Source organism: Aythya ferina (genome assembly GCF_964211825.1).
Source record: "Aythya ferina genome assembly, chromosome: 9".
In the NCBI taxonomy this organism is placed as follows: Eukaryota; Metazoa; Chordata; class Aves; order Anseriformes; family Anatidae; genus Aythya; species Aythya ferina.
Genome location: NC_140305.1, coordinates 17093118 through 17119108, shown reverse-complemented (window position 1 = coordinate 17119108; position 25991 = coordinate 17093118). Strand labels below are relative to the sequence as shown.

At 46.7% G+C, this 25991-nt stretch overlaps 1 protein-coding gene across 11 annotated transcripts in view; it reads left to right on the top strand.

Moving 5' to 3' along the window:
• Positions 1-21168, top strand: part of TP63 (tumor protein p63) — a 154824-nt gene extending 133656 nt beyond the window's left edge. For 8 of the 11 annotated variants that reach the window (XM_084528994.1, XM_084528992.1, XM_084528990.1 and 5 more), the window contains 9 exons: positions 737-852; positions 1182-1291; positions 2140-2276; positions 3039-3121; positions 4059-4195; positions 14797-14954; positions 15778-15922; positions 16820-16913; positions 18160-21168. In XM_084528994.1, the coding sequence (XP_084385120.1) occupies positions 737-852; positions 1182-1291; positions 2140-2276; positions 3039-3121; positions 4059-4195; positions 14797-14954; positions 15778-15922; positions 16820-16913; positions 18160-18456 (1277 nt within the window). In that variant the 3' untranslated portion in view covers positions 18457-21168. Of the gene's footprint in view, positions 1-736; positions 853-1181; positions 1292-2139; positions 2277-3038; positions 3122-4058; positions 4196-8265; positions 8705-14796; positions 14955-15777; positions 15923-16819; positions 16914-18159 lie in introns of those variants that run through there. The other 3 variants (XM_084528991.1, XM_084528987.1, XM_084528989.1) reach the window with 2 other exon arrangements.
• The last annotated feature ends 4823 nt before the right edge of the window (positions 21169-25991 follow it).

Below are 25991 nucleotides of genomic sequence, written 5' to 3'. Positions count from 1 at the left end.
TATTTTGAAAAAAATATTTCTGAATATGCTGTATTTTAAGAAATAAACAGCTCAAACACAAAATGAATCATTTAGATGAATCTAAAACAGGCTTTGTTTTTCAGAATTCATGTTGTAGAAACACTAACGTAAACTTGCAGGAAGGAAACTTTTTTGAACTATTGTAAAGGGGCCTAGAAACAAAGATTATGTTCCTTGCCCTCTAGTGCTGTAAGCAAGCATGATTTTTCAAGCTGGCCGTTAATTAAAAGATTTTTTTTTTTGGCTGCTTCTATCTTTTTAAACTCCTTAGGATCGATAATGATGGGCAGGAACAGAAGAGGGCTAACTGTTTGGAAAGAACTAGGAGTTGAGACCCGAAGGAATTGGTTTCATGTACACTTTGGGGGTGGGGGAGGAGAAGGCTTTCAGCTGCTGCAAAAATCCAGTTACCTGCTGGAAGAGCTGCCTTGAGCTGCCATTCAGTTGATGTTTGGGCTTGTTTAGTTTGGGATCTTGGGAAATCCATGTTCAAGTTTGCTCGCAGGTATCCAGTGTGAGCTTGAGGAAGTCTATATAGCCTTTGTCTGGCAGTTGGAACCGTGGAAAGAGATGCTTTAAGGGCTGGGAGGCACATGTGCTGTGATAGACCTCTGGGACCAGGCGTGGGGTTCCCCTGGGTTGGAAGATCCTGTTGCCCTGCACTTGAGCTTGCATCACCAAACAATGTCTTGGTTTTGTCTCCTTGTCCTTGCAGGGCAGATTGCGCCTCCCAGCCACCTGATCAGGGTGGAAGGGAACAGCCATGCCCAGTACGTAGAAGACCCCATCACTGGGAGACAAAGCGTGCTGGTCCCATATGAGCCACCTCAGGTATGTTGTGAGCTCAGGGTGGGGGCATCCTGACATGTGAAAGGGTTGGGGTCTTAACAGTAGGCAAAGGAGACAAGGTCATGCGCTTGCCCTATCCTCATCAGGTTGAATTCCTCTTTATCAGAAATGGTATTTTAAATACCTTCATCCCTTCAGAGACGGAGTTCTTCACTTTTTTTTTTTAAGGAAGTCTTGTGGTGGGGAAAGTTCCGTGATTGCCTGGTTATAGCGCAGCCATGGGAGTGGAAAGGATTTTCAGAGGGATACCTTGCAAAAAGCAGAGCTTTCTATCCACCATTTATTCTGCTCATCCTTTCTGTCTCATCTAGGTTGGTACAGAGTTCACAACAGTCTTGTACAACTTCATGTGTAACAGTAGCTGCGTAGGAGGGATGAACCGTCGCCCAATCCTCATCATCGTCACACTGGAAACTAGAGAGTAAGTACTGTGTCACAAATATAGCCCTTTGCTTGTGAGGTTGCAGGGTTCTTAGGGGACAGTTTTCACATCTTTGCAGGCAAGAGTTGCCCAACACCTGGGACATTCTGACTAGGGAGTGGGAAGTTTGGGTCTGTCTGCATAGTGTAGTCCCAATCATTTGGACTCTGTCCTTACTGCATTCTTACCTGGAGTAAATGATGAGTGTTTTTGCAGATGAGGAGTTTTGATGCATAGAAATCTTTAGCTCTTAGGAGTATGCCTAGCCCCCACCTGCAAATAGCTAGGTACCCTGTTTCTATGTCTATTGAGCAGAGTGCTTTCATTCCCTTGCTCTAATGTGGCAAATCTCTCAAAATGTAAGGAAGAGGATAGAGACCAGTGGTCAAACTTAGAGGAAAAATAAAGCAGGTAGCAACTATTCTGGCTAATCATGTTAGATTTAGGTCAGGTTGATGATTGGATTTGATGATCTTGAAGGTATTTTCCAACCTAAATGATTCTGATTCCTCCAGGTCTCTGACTGAGGTGTCACCCCTCCCCTGCATACATAGGTACCATTTAAGAAGATCAAAATAGGAGTCTGAGTTAACAGCTGGATCAGTGTGAATAGATTATGTGGATTTCTTCTCTTATTTTTTTTCTGTGACTTCCAGTGAATCTTATTATTTACTGAACATGTCTAAGATGAGCTGTCAGTGGATGGGACGTGTTAGTTCTGGGGTGGAGGGGTAAAGTAGGGGTAGGTAACTAGCTTGTGAGCTTGGCCTGTTGTCAGGGTGTGAGGGGTGCTGCTGGCCAGTGTCTGAGCCATCAGTTAATGTTTCTTCTTTCACCTTTCTTCGCAGCGGGCAAGTCTTGGGCCGCCGATGTTTTGAAGCCCGCATTTGCGCTTGCCCAGGCAGAGATCGCAAAGCAGACGAGGACAGCATCCGCAAGCAGCAAGTCTCTGACAGCACAAAGAATGGTGATGGTACGAAGCGCCGTAAGTAGCTGGCAGAGCTGGGCAGATTGCAGATTGTGCTGTCACCAGGTGCAGGTGCAACCCTGACACTTGTGCCATGGGGACAGATCACTCCTGCGTGTGGACTCGGAGGCAGGAGGGTGTTAGATGTCTGTCAGATGCGCACAGCATCTGTGCATGTTTGACAGTCTGGGTTTACAGGATCCCTCGCAGTGCTGCCTGTAGTAGTTATCTGTTCCAGCCAGCACTACCAGTGTTGGGGACGTGTTTATCTGATAGCCTCAAGGAACTTGGATGGGCCTGCCAACCACTTTTGAACCTTTACTGCTCGCTTGGGGCCATGCTGTCATTCCCTGCTCGTTCTAGCCAGTGTCTCCTGCTGTGGCACGTCTTCACGGTTGCAGGGATCTATATGAAGGCTCTACATAAACCCCGCTGTGTGATTAAGGTGCTTTGGCATCTCTCTGCTCCATGGAATACAAGATGCTCATCAGATGCACAAAGGGTAGAAACTCAACTTTGTTTTTCCACATATGCTCAATGATGGCACTTGGCTGCTTAGCGAAGAGGCATACTTTAACAGGAGGCAAATTGGAGGTCTTAATCTCTGCAGTGGATTCTTTGTGCTCATTTTGTTTTGCTCTGCTGTTGTGGATCACCAATCCACTGACAGCTCATAAGCATTCGCCATACATTTGATGTCTCTTGTATATATCTCTTCTTTTCCTTTTTTCCTTTTTTCTATTTTTCTTTGTCTAATGGGATGTTTTTTGTTTCTTTCAGCTTTTCGACAAGGAACTCATGGCATACAGATGACATCTATCAAAAAAAGACGTTCTCCAGATGATGAGCTCTTATACTTACCAGTGAGTTTTCTCCATCTTTTCTTTTGCTCTGTTTAGTATCTTCCTTAGTGATCTGAGGCAACTTGGCTGCTCACCTAGACCTTAGAGAACTGTGTTTAGCATCTAGAACTGGTATGTGAAATACTTTCATTTCCCCAGAGATATCTATTTTAAATGCATGTTCTAAACAAAAAATGTGGAAGGAAATTCCATTGTTTGATGACCTGAGTCTGGCTTGTGCAAGGTATAAAAGAATATTCCAAAGGACTTGTCTGTCCTGGTAGGATCATTGTCTTGGAGGTGTTGACTGAGTATTGAGATACTTTTGTATCTGTGGCTCCTGAGCTTTCTGTAGGAATTATGTGCTGAATTCTGCTTTTTTTTGCTGACAAAGATGGATGCTACTGTGCCTTTTATATGTGCTGCCCTTGTGCTGGAGTAATAGAGGCAAAATATTCTCTATTAATTGTAGGAACAGAAAGGGCAAGCTTGATCTCTAACTTTCTGTTGAACTGCTTTGCCCATAGACCATGTTTATGTGAGTTAAATTGGAAACCCCATGGTGCCCTTAAGGGAGAAGGGAGAACCAAACCCACCAGCCAAACTCCTTACTCTTTTTCTGTAAAGCACGTAAGGTTTATCCCCAGATATGAGGCAGGTAAATACATTTTTTGTCTAATGGATTGGACCAAAATAATATTTATGGTTAGTGTAGGTTTACATCAAGCTAGATGATAACACCGAAATGTTCACTAGCCTGAGGTGTCAGATTATCAGCTCTTCAACATTTATCTGCTGTACTTCTAGCACCAGGCTTAGCGGGTTTTCTGTTTATGCATTGAGTATAAACAGTATTTGCATTCTGCACTGGTTGTTTACTTAATCTACAACTCAAAGATGGCTGTCACTCTAGATGCAGTCCTTCAAGGTTTTTTTCACTCTTTTCCCTGTGATCCAGGTGAGGGGAAGAGAAACATATGAAATGCTACTAAAAATCAAAGAGTCCCTGGAACTTATGCAGTACCTTCCCCAGCACACGATTGAGACTTACCGGCAGCAGCAGCAACAGCAGCACCAGCACTTGCTCCAGAAGCAGTGAGTATGGGTGTGTTTGCAGTGACCTCTGCAGTAAGGATGATGGGGAAGGGGGAGAGAGAGGAGAGAGACACAGAAGGCTTCTGTGCGATGGTTTATAGGGATAAGGTGCTTAACCAAGGGCTAAGCACTCCTAGCGTACTACACTGGAAAAATCCTTTCCAACAGTATGGAACTGCTTGTTAACCCTGTGTTCAGAGTTGATGGAAATCAATGCCAGGAATTTGGACAAAGCCAAATTTCTGGACCAGAACCTGAGAGACTGAGTTTGAAATCCAGGTTTTGCAACCTATCTGCCTGTCTGTGCAGTGGGGCAAAGCAGTCCTTCTTCCCCAAGTGCAGCCCCTGACTGATTGCAGTTCCATCTCTATCCGATACATGTGCATGACCAAGCTGGGAAACATAAGGTGGTCTGTGCTGTTCTCCCATCTTCTTTGTGAGAACCAGCAATGAATGTGGAAGTCCTTTCCATGTCTCCTCAGGGGAATTCACAAAGCATTTTGTAGAAGCACACAGGGTTGGGACTGTGAGCACCAGCCTGGCCAAGTGCTCAGACCATACTGCTGCACTGCTGATGTTGGAGGGCTGGTGTCTGTGTCTGTCTTTCAGTGAAATGTAAATTCTGTAGGTTCCTGATATATAACAGTGGAAGCTGAAAACAGTGGAAGCTGAAAATCACGATTGAGGATAAAACGTTTATCAAGTTGTTTTCTAGACAATGAGCATTTCAAAAAAAGGTTCTTTGTGTGCACTTTTGAAGTGTTTTTCAACCAAAAAAAAAGTACTTTGTCACTGACTCTCCACACTGTGTGTAAGAAACTTTGCATTCAGGCAGACATAGTCCCTGTCTGAACTCGGCTGGCAGGGCTACGCAAGGATTACTTTGGGTGGTGTAAGTGGCAGGAGGATGGGGAGAAGAAGGGCCAAGTAAGTGTCTGGTTTCCATTTTCCTCTCTGTTCCTAATGCTTTACAGTTGCAGAGGCTAGTTCAGAGAGTGACTTCCCAGACAGACCGTAAGCAGAGTCATTCATGGGCCTTGCTTCACCTGCTGTATCGGGTGACAGCAAGTAGCCGTCCGGGCTGTAGGTAGCCGCCAGCGGTAGTGCTTAGCATCTCACGCGTTCCTGCTGGTAAGCTCACGCGTCAAGAGGCTGCGGGTATAACTCATTCCTTTGCAGAGGTTAGCACAAGGCCAAGGCACCACATAAGTCCCATTTGAGCCTGTAGGGATTTATTTTGGTGCCTTGGCCTTGTCTCAGGACTTCTGCAATACCACGGCTTTGTGCCAGATCTCTGCATATGTTCACATTTTGACCTGTGTTCTTAGTGTCAGCTGTAGTCTTGCAGAGATGTTAAAGCCTTGTGCTGAAATGGCTGGAGCATCCAGGGGCTCTGGGCAATTTTTGAGATGCTTTTTAAAAGTAATAAAGTAAAATTTGGTTGTCTGAGCCGTTTGTATATACTATAACTTGTATTTACTAGCTGCTAGACATTGTGGCCTTTGTGCACTCAGCTGCATGTCTTCAAAGCTCCACCTGAACTACAGCCATTTCCACTGAGAAATGGTTCTGTAAGCAGAAACGGACAGCAGCAGATGACAGCTTTCATTTGGTGGTGACAGTTGCTTTGCCATAATTACTGTTTTCGTTCTTCTTATATCAATAGGATGGGTTCCTGGTAACTGAAGTTGGTATTTGTGTTACCTTTAAGACCAGTGTGCATGAGTCCAGCCATTTAATTTAATGAAACTTCTTTTAGCATGTCTCCTGGCACTTGTCCAGTTATATACTCATTTTTCTCAGCTGCTGAGTGTGCTGGGATACTGGAGAGAAAGATTAAGAGCTCTTAAGGATGCTGGGAGTGGGGTGAAAAAATGTTTTCATTGTCTGTCCAGGGTTACAGTAGTTGTCTCTGCTGACAGCTTGCCATCAAGTAGGGTCCTCCATGCTGAAATGCATGTTCAAGCATCAGCTTCTTAGGTGCATGTGGGTTCTGGTACTTTTGCCTCAATAAACCAGGATATATGTTTAATTCTGAAAGAATGTGTTGAGGGAAAAGGGAAATTTGGCTGAAGAAACTCGATAGATATGATTGCACACCCCCCCCCCCCCCAAAAAAAAAAAAAATATTGTAAAATTGAGATCTTGCTGTAAGAATGGGGAGAGAAAGTAATTTGTAGGAACTGGCTTGCATAAGAGCAATCGTGTGCAAGCAGGTTTAGCTAACCACATGTGCGTTTTTTGTTTTTTTTTTTTTTTGAAGAGTAGAAAAAATAAGGGATGATAATATCATGGTGAAAGGTAATTTATTTCCTCTAGACCAGATTTTTTTAAAAGTATAATAGCTCTCAGGCACAAACAGACCAGCATTGTGTTTGACAGGCCAATAGATAAAGCTGTCTTGCAGTTCTGGAATACAAAGGACAAATCTGGTGACAATCCACGTCCCGCAAGATGATCAAAAACACTGCAGTGCTCCACATTGCTCCAGACCACATCTTTCTCTGTCTCATCTCCTCTCTCTGTTTGCTTTTTTGTGCATGGTTTTCTCTTATTTACTGTTATGCCAAATACCTTCATGATCATAGGTGGGAAGGTGTTTTGTTGTTTTATTTTTTTTGCTGCAGTTTCTGTTCTTCCTTTTTCACTGCCAAATCCTGGGGCCCATATTTGAAGAGCAGCACATTTATTTAGAGGGCTTCATTTTCAAGGTCTGCCACTGGCAAATACTTGACAGAAAGGTTTTAAACACCAGAAAATTCCTGTTTTCAGAGATACCAGAGGTGGCCCACGCTTTCATGGGGAGGGGAAGTTTTTTCAATCTTTTACTGTGAAATACACTGTCAATATTCTCAAGGAATAACTACCCAGTCTCCGAGGTTTTAATGGAAAGCACTTCTTCATATTCAACAAAAAGGGATTAACCCTTTTGAGCACTGTTTTCAGAACAGCCTGCGTTTGAATGTGTAATAACATGATCGAAGGGAGTTTGCAGAATCTTCCAACGCCTACTAAGAACAACTCTTATCCTAGCATGCTCTTACAGCCTCACTAAATATTTCTTTCATGTTAGTGGGGCTGCAGCTACCAACCTACTGGCTGCCTTTCAATCTAGTGAGCAGCACAGTTCATTCCCCAAAAGAGAAGGGATTAACCTCATAAGTGAGGTGTGACAAAGCAGAGCTATCCAGTGCCTCGTGTGCTCCAGCTGAGACAGGAACTGCAAGGAGTCTGGTGCTTACTACGGCAGGGAGGAGGCCAGCAGGGAAGGTGTTCCTCATGCCTCCACCTGGTTGTTCTCTGTCTTGGTGTGGAAGCTCTACTGGATTTTTGCATGGCTTGGTTTGTTTTTGTAGTGCTGTGTTTGCATGTTTTGTGAACTCAAGGCACTTGGATAGCAAGTTTTTGGTATTTCTATATCTCACTAGAGAATTAGCAAGATTAAAGTAAGTTAGAATACAAGTGTGGGATTAGGCACATGAAGACATGCAGTGCTCGCTTCGCTGGCTCTGAGGGTGCATTGCCTTTGTGTTAGCTGGCAGCCCCAGGGACCCTTCAGCTTCAGTGCAGAGAGTCCCTTGGTTTGAAAGAGGGAGTACTGGAGAAATAATCACTACAGCCCTTTCACAGTAGGCACAATCCTCTCTTCCTAGTACCAGCGTCTGTTTTTCAAGTAACTGAAGTTTGAAATGAACTTGGTGGAAGCTGCTTGTCTCTTCTTCCTATTTGGCTGAGTGCTTTTTTCTTCTCATATTTCTTCAGCCCATCAAGAGCTGCTGGGAACAGTATCAGAGCACTGTTTGCACCCGTGAGACTGGGACACAGAAATCTGATTTCCATATCAAATAGTTGTTTTCTTCCTTGCCAAGCACTTGCTTGTATCCGGGGCTTTCCAGCTTTCTAAATATGCCTGTTGCATGCCCTCACTGTAGGTGCAAAGACGTCTGCTTATTCCCTCTGTCACAGCCATACTGTGATCATGAAGGTTGGAAGGTGGCTGTTTCTCTCTTGGTGTCTGATGAAGGGTTCTGTAAATTCATCTCTTCTTTTCTCTGGTTCCTTCTCTACAGTCTCCTTTCGGCCTGCTTCAGGAGTGAACTCATGGACTCAAGGAGAGACTCTCCCAAACAAACCGATACCATCCTAAAACATTCCAGCCCCCCAAAACCATCAGTATATCCATAAACCGAGCTGGCAGGGTGGCTTTGCCCAGCTCGCAGGACTAGGAGCAGTGGGGCAAATATGCAGCCTGATAGCAAGGGAGTACGTAGAGTAATCTCCTGAAGGGACTCAAAGTTCGCCAAAACAACAGACACTTCTACAGATCTCTTAGCTGTTGCCGGTGGCATTGGGAGGTCTGGAACCACAATGTTGTCTTTCCTGGTGTAACTTTTTCTTGTTTTTGTAATCTGTTAATACTCTTTCCTGTTAACTTCTGTATTTGTGAAACTCGGCAGGGTTTCTCTGAGCAGGTCTCAATTTTGAAATGCCTCGTCTTGTTTAAATTAAAGTATTCATGGGCTGGGGGGATGGAAGAGGGTGGGGTGTTTAAAGTCTGTGGTAATCAGTTGGGCCTGTTTTAATGCCAGTTATGCAGTAATAGTGCAAGTAGCTGAAGTATTTGTACTGCTGGACAGAGGGAAGTAGTAATTATATTGGCACTAGATATAAAATCAATTTTTTTTCTGTAGAAATACCCACTAATTTGGTGTCATGAATTGTTTCCCTTTATTTCTAATCATAAAAGGTCTGATCTAAAATGCATCAAAATTGTAGGGAAGACTGTATGACACTCTCTGACTTTGCACCATATTGCTTTGGAGTACGCATTAAGCCTATTACATTTTACCCAGTCACTATAGACCTCAGTTCAAAGGAAAGCAGTGCCAGCATATGTTGCAGTTGACTCAGCCAAGTGGCCTTAAGCCATGCCCATCTTGTCCATTAATCTTGCAGTCAGTGGCCATTGTTCTCGCTTTTTGTGTCCATAAATAGACTGGCTTAGCAATTCCTGTGCAGGAGACTTTCTCAGCAAGGGCTTGTAAATCCTTGCACTGCTTGTGTCAGACTCTGCCTCTGAAAGTTGTTTGTATGGGGCTTGACAAGGTGGATTTGCATCCTTTAGAAGCTTCATCTCTAAGTGTCAACCCCAGATCAGCATGAAGGAAGAATGATGAACAGGCAAGTAACACGCTATGGAATTAAACTGGCATTGCTGATTGTGGCTCGAGGAGCACATACTGGAGATGGGGAAGGAGCTGCCAAGATGGTGCTTGCTGTGGCTTGTCTTCACATGAAAACCAACTGCTAATGCTGGTAGAGAAGTGTACTTTGACTTAGACTTATGTTCTCAGGCAGTGGCATCTTTCCTGGGGGAACCTGCTGCTGTTCATGGCTGTGGGAGATAGAAATATGAAGAACTTACTGAAAGGTGCTCCCTGCATGCTGGTGTTTGCCCAGCAGAGCTCAGACACAAATGCCAGTGATCAGTAGCCCATGAGAATAGCAAGTCGGTGGCTGGATCGATGCTAATGGGGACCTGTATGCCTGCAGCTCAACTGATGCTGGATTTGTTTGGAGCAGGTGCATACCAAGCACTGACACACTTGTGGTTAGGCACAGCCTGAAGAGGAGGTGCCTTCCAATGCAGAGTGGGCCTCCTGGCCACCCACCAAGGAAAGAATGCCTGATGCAGTGGGAGAAGACTCTTATCTCTGAACATCGCATCATCTGCTTCCAGGCAGCAGAGCTGTGATCTGAGCAGGTGATGACTCGCACTGAAATCTCTTGAGAGCTGTATTCCATCTCTGGATATCTCCTGCATTGTCTTAACAAGACTTGTTCTACCATAGGGGAGGGCTGATGCAGAAGAGCCCCCCGGAAATGTGATTAAATATAAATAGTGAAGTAAATGCTAGCAGTGATTATTCATAGAGTTGCAGTTCTACCATTGTTCCTTGTGTAAAGTTAGACAAATCAAGTGCCTCTTTACTTTGTCTGGAATCTCTAGGAAGAGTTTCAAGATCACAGAAAAGATACTACTGTGCCTTTTTATTTGGGAGAAGAAAGGCAATACCCCTCCTTTCCATGTGGGAGCTGGGAATCTGAACCTCAACTGCAACGTAAACGTGGGATTATGTTTGGCAATATCAGTCTGTCTTTCAAGCACAGGTTCATCACTGGATCTTGGTTTTGTCTGCTTGTGGATGCCAATATGGAAATACTGGGATAGGGGTACGCTAATGTCAATCAGAACTCTACTTCAGGGCCTGCCCACTAGAAAGTTTGAGGAAGCAAACCATCAGGAGGTATGAGGCACCCACAGCCCCTCATCAGGAGATCCTAGCTCATGTTCCAGTTGTCCTGTGGTCTGATCTGTGGGAATTCTCATGTACCATTGTGGGCAATGCAGTACCTGGGATTTCCAAACAAGCAATTGAATTATTTGGATCCCACTGTCCTCTGGGATGTCTTTCCTATTTCTATTCTTTACTTTTAAGAGGGTGTTTATGAAAATGGTCTTAATGGTGACTCAGTTTCCTTTCCAGCTACTAGGTGATTATCTGAAAGTGTAGCTTTTTCCATTAAATAACTTGGAGCTGGAAGAGTTAGAGTTGCCTTTTAGTCTGTCCCCTGCAGCTGGGGGAAAAATGCCACCAGCCTTCAACTGTCTTTTGATCCTTTGTCTCTGGTGCTTCAAAAAAGGAAACCTCTTTCCTTTCAAGGAATAACTGAGTGGATTAAGTGGTCCTTAGCAGTCACCCAGGCTGTATCAGCCTTTATCAACTAGTCAATGTATGTCTGCTCCCTGTATCATAACTTTATTCCCTGAAGGGTAAGCTTCATTCACTGTTTGCCTTGTGAAATTCCCATACCTGAAATGTAAAGGGAATTGTTTCTACCATTTGCCCTGTGCTGTAGCTGCTGCCTGCCTAGTGACCATCATCAGAGCTCCTCCTTTCCATGCTCCCAGCTGGCTACCAAGCACACAGATCACTTGAGCAATTGAAAAGATGCACTATTGGTAGTTACAGAACTGCAGCTTTTTGAGATGTGGAGAGCAAGGGCATCTCCCTGCTTTTTAGTGTTGATTTTTAGTGTCTGGTTTCATGAGCTCTAAGTGATGAGTGCAGCTGAGCATCATCTGTCCCTTCTGTGCCATTACTGGAGTGCATCAGTGACATCCCAGAGTTATGCAATGCAGTAGGCAACCTTACTTGAAAAAGAATTGCCACTGGGCATATAGACCATGTATGAACTTGCCATGTAAACCTTGATGCACTTGCTCTGGCCACTGTAAGGAAAAGCAGGCCCAGAACTGAGCAGCTTCAATTCTTCCTCGGTCTCTGCATTGCAACTAGCTCTTAAGTTTTCAGGGATAGCAAGCCATAGGCACAGGGGCTCGGGTGAGATCTTGAACTCTCCAACCCTGAGCTGCTCTACTCCTGCACTTAGGGAACCTTCGTAATTTGCATAAAGACTGCTTACATTATGGTGTGCTCATCTAATGTGAATGAGGACTCAAGGACTTGGCTACTGAATCAGGTAATTGGTCTATCCAAGCAGTTTTCTACCTCTGGTGCAGGGCTGGTATCCAGTGAGCTGGGAAAGCACAGATTTATATAAGGTAACCTGTGAACTGAACTGTGCTTCATATGTGGGAGAGAGTAAGTTCCTTCCTGACCTCTTGAGATGATCAGTATATGCCTTGAAGCGTGAGAGTTGATTGCCCTCATATGAGCTTGCATAACTACAAATGTTATTGGCTAAATAATTACATAGCCTCTTGAAGAGAGAAAAATCAGTTGCAGAATGTGACTCAGTGCCTTTTGTATCAGACTGTTCCAAGAAGCATAATAGTCTCTTAATTGAAGTCCTTATACCTTGATATTAAAATGTGTTTTGCTGGCATTGATATCAAAGAAATGTTAATGCTCCTACTTCTAATCTTTCTTGAGATATAGTAAGTATAATTTTAATGAAAATCACTGTGCATGACATTCTTATAATACCTGTTTAAAAAAAAAAAAAAAGAGAAAAAAGCAATATATTTTAAATGAATCCTCAAAACACCATGTAGTCTGTGTGTTTAATACCAAAAACATTTTCTTGTGTTTCTGAGGCTGTTGCTATATTGATGTGTGACATTAATTTTGAATAAAATTTTGCATCTTGGTTTATCTTGGGACTTTTCTTTGGCTAAATGGCTTTATCTAGACCTTTCATGTCTGCTTATGTGACTGAATAGTTCAGTATAAAAGATTATGGGTAAAAAGAAAAATGCTTTTGTTTCTGTCCTGTTTCATTGACATGAGTTTAATTGTCTTAATAGAGCTAATCTTGATTCTTATGAGTACAAAAGAGATGAGAATGGAGTCCTTAAGCTGTAAGTGGAAGTATGTATTTTTTTCGTATTGCATAGGGTGCTTTTGGCTCTTGTTCACTTTTTTTTTCCCCCAGTGTTCTGCAGGAGCATAACTAGTTTAGTTGAGATCACTCTTGGTGGCATTGAGAGAAAAATTAGGCCCACTACTGACCTCCTTGGAGAACCTTATTCTTTACCGACAGGTATCCAAAAAAAAGTGTTTAGAGCCATGAGCTCTCTAAAATAAAACCTGCCCTGAGCTTAAATAGTGAAAATAAATCTCTTTTGGGAAGCCTTTGTTGGTTTCATTTGGAATTTCACTGTGGAGGCTGTTGTACACGGTGACCTCCCCACTTGCATGGCATGCAGATTCTGCCCTAAGGGGCTTCTTCAGGTGTATATGAATTTCAGCTGAAGCTCAGTTAGTCTAGGTTCCTGAACTTGCAAAGCAGAACTATTAATTCTAGTCCGAAATTTGGAGGTCTCTTAAGGGTAGTGTCCGTCTGACTCGAATCTTACGACTGGCCTCAACTTTTATAATTGCTGAAGTGAAACCTCCGATCTGAATAATTCCCTTCGTTCTGAAAAGCTGGGCCTGAACTTCGTGGCTCAGTTTCACTTCCCCCTGGGAGTTGCTGCCATCATTAATATTAATTTGCGAAGCTGCTTCTGCTTTCCACTTCCTTGAGTCTATGAAGTTTGCTGGATCTTGTCCTGCATCTTCACTGCCAAAGGACAGTTCACACCCTTCTGCACCTCCTGTAATTGTGTAATTAAGTAACATTTCTTCAGGGCCTTAGATATTCAAGCCTGTTAGCATAGATGTTTCTCCACCCAACGTTACAAGTTTTAAAAAGTGCAGGAAGCTGGAGACGATGTAATTGTATGGAACTTGACCTTGAGTGCTGAAGGTTTTAATAAATTACCCAAGAATAAGCCTTTTCTTTCCTTTACACTTTGCTTATTTTAATAACTATTCCCTTTGCATAGAAGGAGAGCCAGTTCCCAGGAATTGGCGTAGCCAGTTAGACCCAGACAAACGAGTTTCTCAATGGGGAATCAGATGGGAATGTGCCCTTTCTCACTCACCACGGGGTCACTCTGGTATGGCCAGATGGGCGCTGGGCTCCTTGCAAGCCCAGCAAGGAGGCTTATGCGAGGGTTATGTTGTGTTTGGGAAGCGTGCCCGCTTCCTGAGCGTCTTTGCCCAGTCTTGTGAGCTCCCTTGGTGTGCAGAGAGAGAACCTGCTCTCCTGCGGCCCAGCAGCGCCCTGCCAAGCGTGCTGTTGGGCCTGCTCTAATGGTCGTGTTCTGCATATTCCGACTAAGACCCCACTCCAAATGAGATGCCGCAGCCGTAACTTGAGCTTGGAGCTGGGCTGCCGTTCAGAAGCAGCCCGGTTTTCATGCTCCGGATCGCTTACGAGGTGGGATTGCAGCTGGGACCATCGGGGCTGGGTAGGGATGAGCTTGCCAGCAAGTCTCTGGCCCAGTTTGGGGTTATGCGGGATGGAGCTGGGGGTTGTCTGGACTTGAGGGAGGTCAACGGTGTTGTTGGAAAGTTACAGGAATCTGATACTCTCTGCAAGCAGCCTGTGGGGTCTGGAGGTCTGGATACCAGGTTTTTTAATGCCAACAAAAGTTGCATCTAGGTGTCCATTCCCTAAGGTGTGTGGAGTCTGTCTTCTGGTTTTATATAGACATGATAACAGCCTGATTACATGAAAAACTGAATTTTGGAGGAACCAAGGTGATAAATGTGTCTTGATCTAAAAATGCTACTGCCGTCAGATTTAGGGGTAGTTAGGATGGTTTGAGATAGTTTTTTTTTTTTTTTTTTTTTTAGTTCTTGTTCTTAGGAAAAAAGCATTTGACCACAAAGAGCTTGAAAAACATTTTTCCAAGCTCTGGCAGCTGTGTGGTGGCTTTGGGTATGTTCTCTTCAACTGAAAAAGTAATGTAGAAACTTTTCTTTAAATACAAAATCTGAACCAAAAGCAAAGCTGCCCTTTTTCTTTAGCATTGCACCGTTTTTTCTTTAAATTCCTAGAATATGTGGGGAAAATGCTTAGTTCATGTTAACTCTCACTGATGATCTTTAGCTACAGCATTCCCACAGTGTCAGTGACTTTGCTAGCAGGACCTCACCCTGCTACAAACAAAATGTGTATCCCCTTGGATGTGCACTGTTAATCAAATGCTGTGACTCCTGTTGTAACATCTCCTTGCTTTGCAGGACCTCCATGCAGTCACAGTCGTCCTATGGCTCCAACTCGCCGCCGCTCAGCAAAATGAACAGCATGAACAAGCTGCCCTCGGTCAGCCAGCTAATTAACCCCCAGCAGCGCAATGCCCTGACCCCAACCACCATCCCTGACGGCATGGGAACCAACAGTAAGAAACCCTTGCTCCTCCTTCTGTTCCATGCATGCTCCTTGCTGGTCTGGGGAAGGAGACTGGACATTTCTGAGGTGCTGTTGTGCCACAGGGCAAGTCTTCTCCGGGCTTCAGCATCCTTCTCTGAGCCTCACAGGGGTGAACAGAGCTCCTTCACGCTGCAAATCTTGCTGGCTGCACTGTTGTCTGTCTTTAAAGACCTTCCCAGCAGAGGAGATGGAAACATTGGCAAACTTTCTTTCATTTCAATTAAGACGCTTCTTAGTTTCAAAGGAAACGTCTGCAGCTCCCAGCTCTGTAACCTGTTTCCTCCTGGCTGCTGAAGAGTGCCCAGCAGCCCTGTAAATCCAGGATGACAGACATGGTTCTGGGGGCTAAGAAGTGCTGCTTTTTTTTAATTTCAAAAGCACTGGGCTCTTGCCTACACCTGTTGCTGATCCCCTTCGGGTGCTCAGTGTCTCTGAAAACAAAGCTGTTTGGCTTCTGTATTGGGTTACTCTGCTGGCTCAGTCCTGCTCCTTTCCTGCAGCAGGGAAAGATGAGATGCCCACAGCTTGCTTAGGTTTCTACAGAGCCTGTTTGTAAGGGAAGGTGATGCAGAGGCAGCGCTGCCAGCAGTGGCTTCGGCAAGGGGAGAGCTCCTGCAGGACTGTCTGTCATCTGGTCCTTGTGCAGTCGTTGGGGCCCTGCCTTAAATTCCTCGTGAGCTTCCTCTGTGTGAGGGTTTAAGGCTGCTTGGGTTGTGGGCTGCGCTGTGCTGGGGGTGAGGCGAGGTGCAGGGATGCCTCGGTAACAATGTGCTCCTCCTTCTCTCCTCCAGTTCCCATGATGGGCACCCACATGGCCATGACCGGCGACATGAATGGCCTCAGCCCCACGCAGGCGCTGCCTCCTCCCCTCTCCATGCCTTCAACGTCCCACTGCACTCCCCCTCCTCCATACCCCACAGACTGCAGCATTGTCAGGTGAGCAGGAGCAGGCTGCCCAGCACATCTCCTACCCATGGGGAGCAGAGGCCTCGTGCCAGGAGCCTGAATAGCCCCTGCCAGGTCCCTCACCCCGTTTTCCTGGAGTTCTGCATCCAGTGGGCTTTGGCAGGCCTGAGGCTGGGCCACCCTCTGGGCCCTGAGCCTCAACCCCCCAACTCTGAGCAGCTGAGAGAAACAGGGACAGTAGGACTGCAAGAAAGCCAAGGGATACAGCATCTGCTGGACTGGTGGAGCAGAGGGCACCCTGAAATAAGCCAAGGAGTCTTGCAGATTTATTTATTTTTTTTTTTTACTGACACTTGTATTTTTTTCTTCTGTGGCCATGCAGCAAGCTGTGGCTGGGGTCAGAAGTACAACCAGCCTCCCTAGAGATGCAGCTTGTCTGCCCTCCATGAAGTCAAACAGGTTGAAAAATGCTCCCCACGATCCTTTATACTTAGAGAGGAACGTGATGATTTGAAGTACTGTGGGTGCATGATGTGTCTGAGCCCCAGACCAACTGCCTTGGTGAAGCCCTCTGTCTATGTGGCGTGCTGCCATGGGCTCAGCTACGTTCTGGGTCAACCTGGCAAGAAGGTCTTTGGGAGCCTTCCTGCCCTGACATCTGGGATGCAGCACCAGCTTTCGGCTAAGGCAAGGTGCTACCATGAGGGTTGTCTACTAGGAGCCAAGCTTGAAGGACTCCCTCATTTGTTTGGTGTGGCAGCGATGTGGCTTGCTGGCCTGGGATGTCTTGGAGGAGGTCAAGCCAAGGGTAAAAGCTTCATTTTCTGTTGCTGCAGGTTGGCTTAGTGTTTGGTTTTTCTGTGGTTTGGGCTGTTGCAGCCAGGGTGATCCTTTTTTCTCTCTCCTTCCTTCCTTCCTCCTCTGCAGCTTCTTAGCGAGGTTGGGCTGCTCATCCTGTGTGGATTATTTCACGACCCAGGGGCTGACCACCATCTATCAGATTGAGCATTACTCCATGGATGTAAGTAACTCCTCACCATTTCCTTTGTTTGCAGTCTTGGCCCTGCTGTAGAAACAGGTCAAATCCAGACTCAGGATTTTTTTATGTGATTAGTTTGATTTAAGACTGTTGCACACCACAGAAAACTTACCGGGAGGTATAGAGGCTGGACTCGGTGCCAGTTGGTGGTTGTAACTACCTTGCCTGGCACAGAGAAAGTGCATCTCCCCCTCCCCACTGCTGTCCTTTTTAGTCCCCAAAGTGGCCCCAGCCCACACGCCTGTTAAATCTGCAAGGCTTGGTTTCAGTTTATGCTCCTCTGAAACACCTCACTTGCCTGCAGACAAGTAGGCTGTCCAGAAGTGGTCTGCATTTTTCCCCTCCCTGCTTCTGTTTTCTGGCCTTACCTTAACAATCTTCCCTTGCCACTGATGTCTCGGCCCAGCTGCCTTTTCTCTTGCATGGCTGTTGCTGCAGGGTTGCTTCCTCCTATCCTGTGCTGCTGCTCTCCAGAGATTGGCCCTCCCTTTTCTGCCCCAAGACTTTGCAAGGCTGTGATGCTTCCTAGGCTGGGCTGCCTTCCTTCTGCTGATGCTCTAATTAGAAAAGCTGACCCAAATTAACCAAAGCTGGATGCTAACTTGTTTTCAAAAGCCAATGTCACATTTCCCAGAGTTAGGTAAGGCTGCCCTCGAGTACAGTACCCGCAGAGGTTGATGGGGCCTCAAAATCCAAATGTTTTAAGCTTAGGTTTCTGTCTTAAACTTTTGTTCAAGTCATCTAGGCAGTTTCTGTAGAGTCAGACCCAGAGCTTTGAATATTGGAGCCCAAACTTTAATTCTAAAATCCTCTTTCAGGCTTTGAAATGAACAGTGAACTTTTCAAAGCTGTTGAACTTCTGCAGTCCAGCATCCCCCACCACAGACAACCAGTAGAACTCTTCAAAGGAGTTTTGGAGGCCTTGCAGTCCAGTTAAACTTCTAGCTTCATCATAGGTCATCATATCATATGCATGAATGTGTCACTTCCAAAGGGACCTTGTGTCATCAGTCCTTGCTGCCTCTCAGCTACACATACTTGTTCAGGAGTGGTGAGCCAGTGAACCACCACCTTCAGGATCAGTGGCTTGTCTTCCGTAGTGCATCACAGCCACCGTGGGTTAATAATTAATCATTTGCAGGGTGGCCCAGAGGCTGCTTCTACTGGAGCCCAGACCCCCTGGATTGCCCAGGGATTGCCCTGTTAAGCCCTGTTCCTTGCCTTGCAGGATCTGGTGAGCCTCAAGATCCCGGAGCAGTTCCGCCATGCCATCTGGAAGGGCATCCTGGACCACCGGCAGCTCCATGACTTCTCCTCCCCTCCCCACCTCCTGCGTACCCCCAGCGGCGCCTCCACTGTCAGCGTGGGCTCCAGCGAGACCCGTGGGGAGCGGGTCATCGACGCGGTCCGCTTCACGCTCCGGCAGACCATTTCCTTCCCACCCCGCGACGAGTGGAACGACTTCAACTTCGACATGGATGCCCGGCGCAACAAACAGCAACGCATCAAGGAGGAAGGGGAGTGAGCTCCGCAGACCCCGCTCCGCCCCGCCTCAGCCACAAACTGCTCAGCCCTTCGTTTTGTCTTCCCTTCTGCTTGGTACTGCACCCCCGGACGAAGGGCGGAGGGAGCCTCCTTGCTCGCTCGTGCTAGTTATGCCCTTGGCGCTGTCCAGGCCATGCTCCTGGACCGCAGCCTCCACCCCAGCTCTTGCAAGAGGAGGAGCTGAGCGAAGGGGGAAGGCGGGTGGCGTTTCCTTGAAAGCCGTTGGCCTTCTCGAGAAGGCGTTGTCCTTGTTTCGTGTTTTCCTTTGGGGAGAGGGCTTCTTTTCTTGACTTTTTGAATCCTCACACGCCTTGTGGGTGTCCTGACCTGCAAACTCTCTCTCTCATCCAGCAATCCCACTTTGAAAAGCAGGAAGGTTTAAACATTTTTTTTAAAGCCAAAACCAAAAAAGTAAAAATCAATACCCAAAGCCACCAAACCAACAGTTCATCTGAAAAACAAATGGGAATTGGTCTGCTGAATGTTGCACTTAAACAGCCTCTTCCCCCAGAGCTGAGCGCTCTGTTCATGTGTACTATTCTCCAGCGGAGACAGCACATGCACTTTGCTGGACAGGCCAGAGCTTATGGCCACCTGCAACCCTCTTTTTCCTTTTCCTTTGCATTCTATAGGGGAAAAACAAACCTGGTTTCTCTTCTCATTTTGAATGTACGCTCTACTTGTATATCCTGGTTTGCTTTGGTCAGGATATAAATGCCGATACAGCCATAAGTAATTCTGACACTTGTCAGTAATTCTGACTCTTGTCCCCCACCCAACATTAGCCACTCTGTACTACTACTGAAACTTAAGCTAGAGAATTAGGCTTTGCCACATATGCCGCCTGGTTAGTTTAGCACAAGGGTTTGCCTGCCTGTCTTCTGACCAGAGGACTTACTGGGAGCTGCACACTGATTTGTAGGGCTTCAGCTACCCAGAACATGGGCAATTCTTTATTTAGACTGTTAGATTGGTTAATTAAAGTAGAGCTGTCTTTAGACATGCCTGTAGTAGCCTGGAATGTGTTATTTTGTTGCTGGGGACTATAGACTAAATAATGAGCAACAAAAAGTGCAGAGTAAAAAATACACGTAATACGTGTTTTCCAGCAGCCTCAGAACAAACACCAGTTCTGTGGTAGTATGAGTGTTGCTACTGCAGAAGTCCTGTTTACATGAAAAAAATGATTTTTCTGTTATTTTTTCTTCATTGGTTGAACAGCAGCTGTGCTCTGAGGCATTTCCTCTGACTGCCAGTGATACTGTGGACAAGTAACTGAACATTTTCACATTTATGTTGGCCAAGGTAGTGTGACTGGAAAAACTAAAGCAAGGGGCTTGGCTCAGGACTGCTGCTTTCAGGTTGGCTTTTGCTGTTAACAGTAAGCCTGGCTTTGTTTTTTTACTGGAGAAAGATGGAAGAAGCAGCTTTTAAAGGACTTGTCATCCTACCTTGCTACAACCAAATAATCTTGTTTCAATGCAGTGGCTGTCTTCTGGGCCCTGCTGTGTGCCTCTTATTTCACATAATCGACACTGTTAGCATCCTCCTCCATCTGTCCATTGTGCCAGGTTGCATTCAAAGACTGCCTTTAGGTAACTGTGCAAGCCTATTTTGGATAGCTCTGAGCGGTAATGTAAGATGGTTACCTTGTAAAGTTTGTATATATATTTTTTTGTATGTGTAATTTTTGTTTCCTACAGCATAACATGCCAATTTTTATTTCTTCTTGGGCTACTGGGTCTGACAGAACCACGTTAAAATGTTTTTTGTTTTTCTGTTTTTTTAATTATTGTTTTTATGCAGAATGCTTACCGTATACTGTGTAACAAATGGCGTCGTCACTGGACAAATATATTTGTATTTTTTCATACTGAGATTCCCGTGTTACTTTGCAGTTGAGGGGAGGGGGCAGGTACCAAAAGCCTGTTTTATCATTTTGTTTTGTAACACTTCAAAGAGCAGCGTCCTAGATTTCAAAGTATTTAACATGCTCAGTGTGAAAACTTACTATGTCTTTTTTTTTTTTTTTCATTCTAGTATGCTACAAAAGGAGCGAGTCAGCCTGCTCTTGACTCAATGCAAGAATTCATTCAGCAGGGCAGTGTTAGCGTGGGGAAAGTGTTAGTGCGGGTACTCTGCAAGGTCCTGGAGGTGAGCTGGGTTGTGCCCTTCTCACCTCCGTGGTTTTGCATCTCCATTGTGTAATCCTTCTGAGCTGCTTCAGTACTGTACAAATATTGATGCCTTCATGACCTTCGTTCTAGGAACTAGGAAGCTTCTGACTACCAAGGTTAATGCAGTTAATGCCGTGCCCAGAGTCTGGGCGCAAGAACATTAGTATCTGCTTTTCAAATCAGCAGTAAGATGGAGCTTTTCTGCTACATCACTAGTGACTAAAATATATGCTGTGAAAACCTTCTTTCCACTGTATACCACTACGGAGTGCACTTATGTGTAACTGGGATCTTCACGTGAGTTTGAACAGCTGTAGCTTTTACCCTCCCCTGTAGAGCTGTGATTATTTTTGTTGTTGTTGTTTTGTTTTGATACATCAAAGCCCGTGGGTTAATTGAGCTGAGGATCTACCGATGCTTGTAGCAATGACAGTGTTGCCTGCACCAGGATTTGTGTGTGTTTTGGAACACCCTGTTGTTGAAGTTGATGAAAATAAAAGCCGGACTGAAAATGATGCTGAATTCCCGAACAGCTTCCTTTCTTGCCTGTGCGCCGCCTTGGAAATGAGCAGGAGCCTGTGCTGCTGCTTATTCCTCTGAGCAGCGGGGCCTAGCGTCACCTCTGCATATGTGTGTGTTTGTCTAATCCCCTTAGATGCTCACCAGTCACTTCTTTTGCAGCTGTACCTTGACCCAACACAGAGGCTGAGGAGGTGGTGGTTTGGCTGATGTGACCTGCAGCTGTTTCAGTGCCTGTTAAATTTCATGCAGTCCCACCTTAGGTCCATTAAGTTGCACACTCAGTCTGTCTTTCTGCAAAGACTGGGGAGAGGGAAAATCCCCTCTCTGTGTACTTCCCTTGAGAGCTGGCTTCATGTTCACCATTAAAATTGAGATAGCTGAAGCAAGAAATTCAGGCATCCACTTCTTGTTTATTAAAAAACCTTTCCCATTCAACAGGGAGACCTTTCATATTTCTGTATCATCCATGTTGCATGGGCATGTTACGAAGCGTCACCACATCCACATCTGTCATGTTTCTGGCACATTGCATGGTTGACCCCTGTAAGCCTTTCCCTGAAAGGTAGAGGCTTCTGGCTTGTGGATTATTTGCATAGTTCCTTTTTTTTTTTTTTTTTTTTTTCCCCTTTCAGCCTTTAGTCTGTTTTTGAGCAGGGTATGGGGAAATGCTTTATATTCAAAATCCTCCTCAAACATGGCAAGGCTGTGTGCCCGTGGGGTGGGGAGAAGAGAATTTGGGCTTTGGACAAGCAGGGGCAGTACTACCCTTTTCCCTACTCTCCGTTTGTGAAATAGCCTCGCACTGCCACATCCAGCACCACCCTTGGAGTTTGGGGATGCTTGTCCTTCATGCCTAGCTTACATCAAAGACCTCATGCATCACTACATTCATCTTCTCTTCTACCTTTTGCTTTTTTCTTTGTATATTGGTTCCTCCTGATACTGCTTCAGTCTGATGGGCTATCACCTTAATGGCCCAGCTTCATCAGTGGTTTCTGTATAAAACCATGTCTGCCTCCTACAGCTTTCCTGAGGTTGTGGCTGGAGGAAAGGGCTCAGGAAGGCACCAAAAGGTCAGGGAAAAACTCATCTTAAAAGAGGAAAATGCCATGGCTTCTCCTGGGAGTTACTTTCACATTGACCATTAAGGCAGGGAATGCCTGCCTGAATTCTTTGGTTCTGGTCACTGCTGCTTTTCCCTTTGGCCAAAGGCTTAGAGAAGCTCTTGTCTCTGGCTATCGCTAGCTGGAGGCATCATTGCCCTTATTCCACTTGGATAGGCAGGGATTGCTTGAATGTGCTATTAAAAACTAATATGCTGCCCTCAAAGAGAGAAGTGCTGCTACGATGACTGCCAGAACTTGCTGTTTCAGCTGATGGGCTCCTTGCCTCTAGATGAGCAAACTGAATCAGGTAAAATAAGATTTCAGTTTCCATTAACCAGATAGGCTTGAAACATGTTTGCTGATGATTGCAATAGCTGTCTGCTGTGAACCATCGCTAGATTAGAAACTTCTGCGTTGCTTATACGAGAGCAATGGTTTTGGTGCAGAGGAATCCAAAGCTAATGCTCTCCCTTTCATCCTCCACGTCTTCCTGTTGGAATTTTGTCTTTGGATAATGAGATAACTCATATGCAGGTATGAAGTTTCCTAAGCACACTGAAGCTAGCTAGTTTGGGCCCTACAGCCTCGCCTGGCAGCCAGGCTGGAGTAGAGCCTGAGGCCTGGGATGTTCTGGCTCTCTGTGATCCATGAGAACAGGGAATTGACTTCCCGAGCACACAGCAGAGGGAGGAGGCTGGAGTTTTGGAGCCGTTTTGTTGAGGCTCGGGTACATTGGCTGTGAAGGTCAGATGAATGTGAAGGAAAAGATATATTCTGTCAGCAAGGACTAGTTCAGCCTTCTCCCAGCTTGCTTCCTTAGGAATGAAGTGCCAGTATTTTACTCAGGTATATGGCAGTTACCCTTTGCTGCAACTTTGCTGTCCCATTGGTCCCTCTTCTTTGTATGCTCATGCTCTCTGGGTTAGATATGTTATCCCTTGAGCACAAGCCATTAATATCAGCTCTGTGGGCCTGGGTGGTTTTGGCTTTGTGTACCTGTGTGTGTTTACATGCATGTGTTTCTGGTAGTGGGGCCTGGATCCTCTCCACAGCCCCCTGCGCCTGCCTGTGGGTGCTGCCCATCGTGCTGTGCCCTGCTGCTGGGTGAGCATAGCCGGGTGCTGCCCCAGCTCGGCAATTGGGATCCCCACAGACGTATGCCAGTCCGATTCCTTTTTGGGGGGGAGGAAGGGGCAGCTGGTTTTGTTAAAATGCTTTGACTTCCTTGTAAACACTCCCACAGACTCGTGCGTTGTGTTTCAGGAGCCGTCGGCTCTGCCTGCATGAAGCAAGCCAGATGCCTGCGACTGGGGGAGAGTAAAGGAAAAGCTGCTGGGGGGTGGGAGGGGAAGGGGCAGGAGACACACAGCTTGGGGGGGCTGCATCTGCCTGCCCCTGGGGCACGGTGAGCACCACAGGACAGCCTGGGGCCAGCGTGCAGCCACCGGGTGCCTGCAGCACCGAAGCCAAAGGGCATCACCCCACTCCCCCAGCAACACCCAACACAGCCCACGGGCATCTGGATTTTGGCCTGAAAGCTCTAAGTTTTTGGGGAGGGTCTTCATGCAGCATTCATCTGTTTTTTTTTTTTTTTGTTTGTTTGTTTGTTTTTTTTTGTTTTTTTTTTTTTCTCACTTCCACTGCAGTGCACGGCTCTTTGCATTCAGCACCAACACAGGCACTGCAGCCAGCGGCTTTTTTGGCTGTGCCACTTCCCCCAACGGTGGGGATGCGTGCTCTAACATGAGGTGGGTGCCTTCTGGCATGCTCAGCAATTACTCACAGGCAGCTGGGCTGATACCAACCATTACAGCATACAAGGGAGATGCTTACATTGTCTCTCCCAACTGCCTAGGGTAGGAGATTAGGCTCCCTGCATCATCAGTGGCAAGAAAGTCCCCGGGGAGCCATTCAGAACATATTAGCTTCCCACTCTGAATCATGCCCTGGAAGATGTGGTCTCATTATTGCCTGCATAAAGGTCAAGGGAAGACGAAGTTTGTTTGTTAATATTAAGCAGGATGGCTCTGTCCCTGCAATCAGCTTTGCTGGGTTCCTAAGGCTCAGGGCTGCTCTGCCAGAGAAGCTCCCACGGCAGAGCCGTGTGCCAGGCAAGCAGCTGGCTGCAGGGCTCCACGTGCAGAGAAGAAACTGGTGCAGGAGCTGAAAAGGAAAAAATAGAGAAAAAAAAATAGAAAGAAAAAAATATTGGGAGACCTGGGTAAGAGCTGGTACTTTTCCTATTCTATTTTTACAGCCAGTACTCTCGAAATGAATATCTAGCAGCAGAAGTGAAAATATATATATATTTTTTTTTAATTAAATAGAAAAAAAAAAAAAAGAGAGAGAGAGAGAGAGAGAGAGAGACGAGGGGAGCTCGTTCCCGCATTCCTCGGCTCCTTTGTCGCAGGGGCTTCCTCCGAGACGAGCGGAGCGCAGCGGGCGGGCACCACTGCCCTCTGCCGGGGCCGCGCTCCGGGCTCCCCGGGGCCGCAGCAGCACGGACGGGGCTGCAGCCCCCACCTCGGAGCCGCTGTGCCCCCCCCCGGGCTGCTCCTCTGCGAGAAGCGTGGCCGAGTTTTGCAGAACTGCATTTTTATTATTATTATTATTATTTTTTTTAATTTTGACACACACACACAAAACCCATCCCACGCGCGGCAGCTGTTTCGGTGCCTCTTGGATATTCATTTTGCATGGCTTGGATAAATGAGTGACCTGTGGGGGTTTTGGAGGAGCATTTGTTGTAGCTGCACCTGGGGAAAGGTGCTGTTCTCCTTCCCTTTGCTGTGCATCCAGGGATCCCCCAGAGCAGTGCCCATGCCAGGCAGCACCGGCACCAGTGGGAAAGGCAGAAGGCGAAGCCATGAAGCTGTCCCCGGCCAAAGCAGCAGGGCCAAATGCCCTCACCCCGGGCAGATCTTGGGTGCCAAAAGGCTAAAGCTGTGCCCTGGCTTGACAAAAACCTCTGCCTGGAGCTGCCTCTGGAGCCAGAGCTCATGCACCCCGGGAGGCTGGCTGGAGGGAAGCAGCCCCGCGTGACTCCCTGGTGCAGCATCACCCCGCAGCCTCGGCCAGCCTGCAGTAGCACCCAGCGTGCCTGGCCCGAGGGCAAGACGCGCTCCACCTTCCCTCCATGCACGCAGCACCTCGGCTGCAAAATGCAAAAAAGTCCTCACTGCCCCAGCGATACGCATCTCCTCCAGCTGAGAAAACACCACCAGCTATTTTGCAGCGAGCGCACGCCGCAGCCAGGAACTCCCACTGCAGCACCTGGCTGCAGCACCGGCGGCCGGCTCGGGGCTCCCACACCACCGCAGGAGCCAGCTGAGCCAGTCTGGGTGGGGAGCCCGGCACCCCGCCAGGGCCCACCCGCCCGCGGAACCCAGCACCCCACTGTGCACCTGCACGGCTCCGCGGGGTGCTGCCTCCCCCCCGGGGCTCCCCGCTGGGGTTGCTGGCTCTGGCTCAGTTTGCTGGCGCGTGCTTTAGAAGCTCACCTTGCCTGTTTTGGAACCGTATGAGATTTTGGGAGGGCTGGGGGCAAACGTGAGCGCAGCCCCCAGCAGCGGGTAGGTGCCCACCGCAGCACAGGGCTTTGCTATGTGGGTGTTTTACATGGAGAGGATGTACTGGCAGTGCTCCTGCAGGATCTGGTGCTCAGCTCACATGGGCTCCTTGCTCTCACCAAGGTGCTCCCCTTGCTCAAC